The 5,912-nt window shown below is 57.0% G+C and overlaps 1 protein-coding gene across 1 annotated transcript; it reads left to right on the top strand.

Moving 5' to 3' along the window:
* The first annotated feature begins 1,380 nt into the window (after window positions 1-1,380).
* IRX4 (iroquois homeobox 4) lies at window positions 1,381-5,512 on the top strand. The gene is made up of 5 exons (XM_054285240.1): window positions 1,381-1,425; window positions 2,371-2,622; window positions 3,212-3,318; window positions 4,239-4,561; window positions 4,752-5,512. Exons 1-5 carry the CDS (start codon window positions 1,381-1,383, stop codon window positions 5,510-5,512), a joined length of 1,488 nt encoding a protein of 495 aa, XP_054141215.1.
* The last annotated feature ends 400 nt before the right edge of the window (window positions 5,513-5,912 follow it).

Raw genomic sequence — 5,912 nt, forward strand, 5'->3', positions numbered from 1 at the left:
GCTGTCAGTGTGGGCAGATTCGTTTCTGGGAGGCAGTCTTCCAGCTGGGGAGAAGAAGAGAATATCATCATTAATTAGAGTGTGACCCTGGGGCTATTCACATGTCTGAACCCAGGAATCTCTCTGAGCAAGTCTGCACACCATGGAGCAGCGTTCGGCTGCACCAGCAGCGCAGCTTCAGCCTCGGAGCTGCCTCCTCCGCCTCCTCCGTCCAGCCGGGGGCTGCCTGCTCGCCCTGCCTCGGTGGCAGCGGCCGTCGGGGAGAGGCGCTGGGGCTGCCAGCACCTTCCCCCCTGGCCCGCTCCCTCCGAGCCTGCGGCAGGGGGGGATCGCTGCCTGCTCGTGTAGGGGGGTCCCAGACCCCCAGAGGGTAGGCAGGCTGATGGCAGCCGTGGGATGGGTCGGGAAGGAGGGCATGTTGGAAGTAAGAGATGGGATCTAAGTCTTTTTAACGTGAAAAGTCACATCTTTTCCATCATTCCCCCGAAGACGCTTGTAGGGTTTTCTACCTGTAATCACACGCCTGGAATAAAAGCCGAAAAAAAAAGGAGGCTTGCTTATCATGTGCTTTATTGTCAGCGTTAGCGCTAATTTTAACTGTTGATTAAATCTTAAATGAAGACTCAGTCGTGTGTCCCTTCATATGTCTTGTTTGTAATTGAGACTAATTATTACTGTGGGGTGGGAAGAAGCAGCTGCTCATTAATTAATTTCTAATTAAAAGTGCTTACTAGCCTTTCAGAGACTAAGGAGGGTGGGGAAAATAGCTGATACAACATTGATCCTTCAGATTAAAAACATCCATTTCCTTCCCTTGCCCGCAGAAATATATGTGTTGCAAGCAGGCGTTGCCGCCACCGAAGAGCTTCCCAAACTTTTCTCCCCTGTTAGGCAGGCTGAAGGCGATGCTGGAGAGTCTATTTTCCATGCCAGGGGAAAGATTCCCGAAAATGAGTGTTAAACTTCCAGGCAGGTTAATTTGAGTAGGTTTTGCGTGACGTCAGAGGTCTCGGCTCTTTTAAAACAACGTGCTTGTGAGCTGATGCATTTGTATCACTTTTCTTCTTCCCACCTTGTATTTTTCCGTGGGTGAAAAGTATTTGTTTTTGCCGTCACGTCTGCCAGCCTTGGAGCCTACATGTAACAATTATTTCTGTGTCGTAGCTGTAGCGGGGAAGGTGCTAAAATCGCCGTACATATTTAAAAAGAAAAAAAAAAGTTTTCATGTAAAAAAATTAAATGTGGTTTTCTGCTTCGTCCTATAAGCATCTAGGGACCTGTGGTTACCAATCAATTGGTACAACAGAGCAGAGCCAGGCTGCAATAGCGTGCAGATCAGACGCCTCGCCTTGTTTCTAGATAACTGGGAGCCTCTGTACCATGTCCTATCCTCAGTTTGGCTACCCTTACTCCTCTGCACCCCAGGTAAGACTTTTTGCCTACCAACGTTAATTGATTGAATTTCAGTCCTTATCGATGCCTTCCGTCCGGGATGAGGGCGGCAGGGATCCTCTCCGCCTGCGGTAGCGGCAAAGCAGATGCTCGCTCCGCAGCTTTACAAGGCGCCCAAGTTCTGTGTCGGGCACCAGTTTTAAAATGGGATGAAACACGCGGGATTCAGGGTGTTTGGGGGTGATAAAGACGCGTGGGAGGTGATTACAGAGATGAGAGAGGTGAGAAGGGGAGCTAGAGATCCCCAACCCCCACCCGCACCTCGCCCCCCCCCTCCCTTTTTTTTTTTTTTTTCTTTCACGATTAAATTCACAGTTTATCAATTAAACATCGATGTACAGAGGTCCGGCCCGTAGAAAAAGAATGGGATATTCTAAACCAGCAGGTTAATAACAGATGCGTGCGTGGCTGCTACAAATCTGCAGTCAAAATAAATATGCATGAATGACTTCGAAAAAAAGGGTTATAAAACGCAGATGGGGATCATTGTGCTGCAAGAGGAGAAAACGGTGTAAACCCCAGTCTTGTGAAAACACCCCAGGAAAAGTTAGCTTTTAAATGCAGAGGGCCTGAGGAATGTATTATAGAGGATTAAACATCCACAGTCACGGGGCGTTTGGTTGTTGTTGTGGAGTCGGTCTGAAAAACTGATAAAATACTTGCACCTCTGCGCTTCTGCAGAGCGTTTCTATCACGATTGAAGTAAAATACTCCAGAGGCAGGAGGGCGGGCGACACCCCAAAGCTACGACCTGATTTGGGAAAAAAAAAACCCCAAAACCAAACCGAACCCAAACAAAACCCCACCAAACCCACACAATCCAAAAGCAACCGACCCCAAACTTGGTTACTTGGTTACTCCCCAAACTTTGGGAAGTTCCCCCCATCCCGCCCTCAGCGCTGCTCTCTTTCCCTGCAGTTCCTGATGAGCACCAACTCCCTGACGACCTGCTGCGAGTCCAGCAGCCGCACGCTGGCGGAGACGGGGGCGGCCGCCTCGGCGCAGACGCCCGTGTACTGCCCGGTGTACGAGAGCCGCCTGCTCGCCACCGCCCGCCACGAGCTCAACTCCGCCGCCGCCCTGGGCGTCTACGGCGGGCCCTACGCCGGGCCCCAGGGCTATGGAAACTACGTGACCTACGGGACAGAGGCTCCCGCCTTCTACTCCCTGGTAAGCCGTCCGGGGGATGCTCGCTCCTTCCCTCCCTCCCGTGCCCCGGGGGCGGCTCGGCGGGACCCCCTCCCCGGGCGGGGGCAGCCCCGGGCGCTTCTCCCGCGCCCCGCCGCGCCCCTGGCCCAGCCCCGCGGTCAGCAGCTGCGCCTGCCCGGCGCTCGCCCCTCACGGTAACGCAATTAAAAGTCGCGCCTGACGAGCTGCCGATGGCCCGTCCGGGCGGGCAGTTCAGGGCGACCCATACCCAGGCTTGCAAAAAAAAAAAAAAAAGAAAAAGAAAAAGCGATCTTCCCACACAGCCTTTTTTTTTTCATTTCCTTTTTTTTTTTCTTTTCCCGTTTTTTTTTACCCTTGCACCGTAACAGCGCGAGTTAATGTCCCTATTGATGTCGCTGGGCGCCGCGGCCGAGGGGCCCCCGCGAAGGTCCGGTCGGGCCGCGGGGCGGGGGAGCCGGCCAGGGGTGCCGGGGGAGCTGGGCAGGGGTGCCGGGGCTGAGGGCGGCGGTGCCGGGCGGGGTCCGGGCTGTGCCGGTGCCGGGGCCTGAGGGCGGCGGGGCCTGAGGGCGGCGGGCGGCGTCTCTTGCAGAACAGTTTGGAGGCGAAGGACGGGAGCGGCTCTGCGCATGCGGGCATCGCCCCCGCGGCTGCCTACTACCCCTACGATCACACCCTCAGCCAGTACCAGTACGACAGGTAAGCGCCGTACCCAGCCCGGCCCCGCTCGCTGCCCCCGGCTCCGCCACCCCCTCCCGCGATCCCCGCCCCGCCCCGCCAGCCTGCCCGCTCGCCTCCCAGCATCTCCCGGCCCCAGCCGTGTCGCCTCCCCTTTCCCGCACCCACGCGGGGTCCTCCGCCCCCCGGGCGGGCGGTAGCGCGGGGGGCAATCCCTCTTAACCGGGGCGGTAATTGTCTTTCCCTGCGCGGAGTCAGGCTTGGGCATCCCGTGTATATTTATTAGTTTTAAAGCAGCGCAAACTCCCTTACACTCCGCTCCCAGCTCAGAGGCCCATTGGGCGCCAGTGACCTTTCCTGGAGGATGTGCATTAAATATTCAGTCGCAGCCCAGTGTCATCTGCGTTAGGTTCTTACAATTTCAGGAACAAAAGGGTAGAGGAGATTACTAATAAAAGGAGTAAGAGGAAATATATTTCTATTAACACTTACACCCTGGGGTCACCCCGGTGAATTTTGTTTGGGGAGGACTAATAAAACGAGAGGAAAGTGGTATTTCTGTGAGTTTGCAAGCTGCTAGGATTTTCCTGCTGCCCGAAATGTTGACATTGACTTTACAGCAAATAAAAGCAGACGATTCCTTCCCTCTTTCCGCCACCACCGCCAAGGCAGAGCGGAAATTTGCACTGCCCGCTGCTGCTGCTGGTTGAACCCTTCCTTCTTGCTGAATTTTCTAGGCTGGTCTCCCTCATAAAGCTGAGCTGTCCTCATCCCTCTTAAAACCGAGCTGTCCTCATCCATCTCCCCCCTCTCTGGTCCAGCTGCCCTCCTGGGGGTGCCGCAGGCAAGCGGCGGGGCCGTGGCTCTTGGACCCCGCGTCGGGCAGGTGCGCGGGGGGCGACAGCGAGCTGTCACATCCCGGGGCTCCCCTGTGCCCGCAGGTACGGGACGATGGACGGCGGGACGCGGAGGAAAAACGCCACCCGAGAGACGACCAGCACGCTGAAGGCCTGGCTGCAGGAGCACCGCAAGAACCCCTACCCCACCAAGGGCGAGAAGATCATGCTGGCCATCATCACCAAGATGACCCTCACCCAGGTCTCCACCTGGTTCGCCAACGCCCGCCGGCGGCTCAAGAAGGAGAACAAGATGACCTGGCCGCCGCGGAACAAGTGCTCTGACGAGAAGCGGCCCTACGAGGAAGAGGAGGAGGAGGAGGAGGAGGGTTCGCAGGAAGAGGCGATGAAGAGCGGGAAAGCCGAGGGTACCCTGCTAAAACCAGGCACTTAGCGGTGCGGCCGCGGGGGCTCGGCCGGCAACTCGGCCCCGGGGCGGGCCTCGCTGGTGGGGGCGGCCGCGGGCCTCGCTGGTGGGGGCGGCCGCGGGGCAGTGCGGCGCCGACAGTGACCGTGTGTCTTCTTTTTGCTGTCCCTTCCCCCGCCCCCGCCCCGCAGAACCCACGGGCAAGGAGGAGAAGGAGCTGGAGCTCAGCGACCTGGAGGACTTGGACGCCGCCGAGTCGGAGAGCTCGGAGTGCGAGCTGCGGCGGCCCTTCCCGCACCCGCTCCCGCACCCGCTCCCGCTCCCGGGCGGCAGCCTCCCGCCGCGGCCCGCCGAGCTCCCCGCCAAGATGCCGCCGCCCGCCGCCGCCGCGGAGGAGGAGGAGGAGCAGGAGGCGGCGGCAGAGCGGGCGCGGAGCTGCCTGAAGACGGCGGCGGAGGAGTGCGGCCCCGACCCGCTGGGCGCCCGGCAGCGCGGCTGCGAGTCCAAGATGTGCTTCCAGCAGGGGCAGCAGCTGCTGGAGGCGAAGCCCAGGATTTGGTCCCTGGCGCACACCGCCACCTCCCTCAACCAGGCCGAGTACCCCTCCTGCATGCTGAAACGGCCCGGGGGCTCGGCCGCCGCCGCCGCTCCCGCCCCGGTCAGCGTCATGGACAGGCACCAGGATTCGCCGGTGACCAACCTCAGGAACTGGGTGGACGGGGTGTTTCACGACCCCCTGTTCAGGCACAGTACTTTAAACCAAGCCCTGAGCAACACAACAGTTTCCTGGGCTACCACCAAAGGAGCCATTCTGGAAACGGGCGCCTTGGGACGCGCGGTGGGGAACGGCGCCAATGTGCTCAAGGGGCAGCTCTCAAACCTGGCCCACCATGACTCAAACAAAGAGTTTCTGGCGTTTCCCAAATCAGGAAGCAAAATGTTTTGTTCCTAACAGGCCCGCCGAGGGGCAAAGGACTTTCTAACGCTTGAAGAGTCAGCTACACTGAAAAGAGACTTGCAAGAGTTTAAATTTAAAAATAAAAACTTTTTCTTCCTTTTTTTTTTAAACACAAACAACATAAACGAGGATTTAAAGTTCAGTTTGCTCAGTTCAACGGAAAGACTTTGCTCATTGCTGTTCTGAACATTTTCTCCTGGCTGCGACTTTAAGGGATCAATGTCGTGAAAGTTATTTAATTCCATGTCCAAAAAGCACGTACTATAGTGTAGACCTACTTAAAAAGTTTACATCCGAAAGTTTACAAACGGGAAATTTTAATTCAGATTTAATTTAAGGCATGCCGACATTAGTTGTAAAGACTTTTCGAGAGTTTTTCCTCCTGATTTCCTTG

This window comes from Melozone crissalis, unplaced genomic scaffold (genome assembly GCF_028551555.1).
Source record: "Melozone crissalis strain CALT ecotype California unplaced genomic scaffold, PUWL_Pcris_2 ptg000042l_1, whole genome shotgun sequence".
Classification (NCBI taxonomy): Eukaryota; Metazoa; Chordata; class Aves; order Passeriformes; family Passerellidae; genus Melozone; species Melozone crissalis.

Excerpts from the sequence above, each read along its gene's own strand:
- IRX4 (XM_054285240.1), top strand. The coding sequence starts at position 1,381 with ATGTCCTATCCTCAGTTTGGCTACCCTTACTCCTCTGCACCCCAG. Across the intron at positions 2,623-3,211 it reads CTCCCGCCTTCTACTCCCTG|AACAGTTTGGAGGCGAAGGA; the intron begins GTAAGCCGTCCG and ends CGTCTCTTGCAG. Across the intron at positions 4,562-4,751 it reads GAAGAGCGGGAAAGCCGAGG|AACCCACGGGCAAGGAGGAG; the intron begins GTACCCTGCTAA and ends CCCGCCCCGCAG.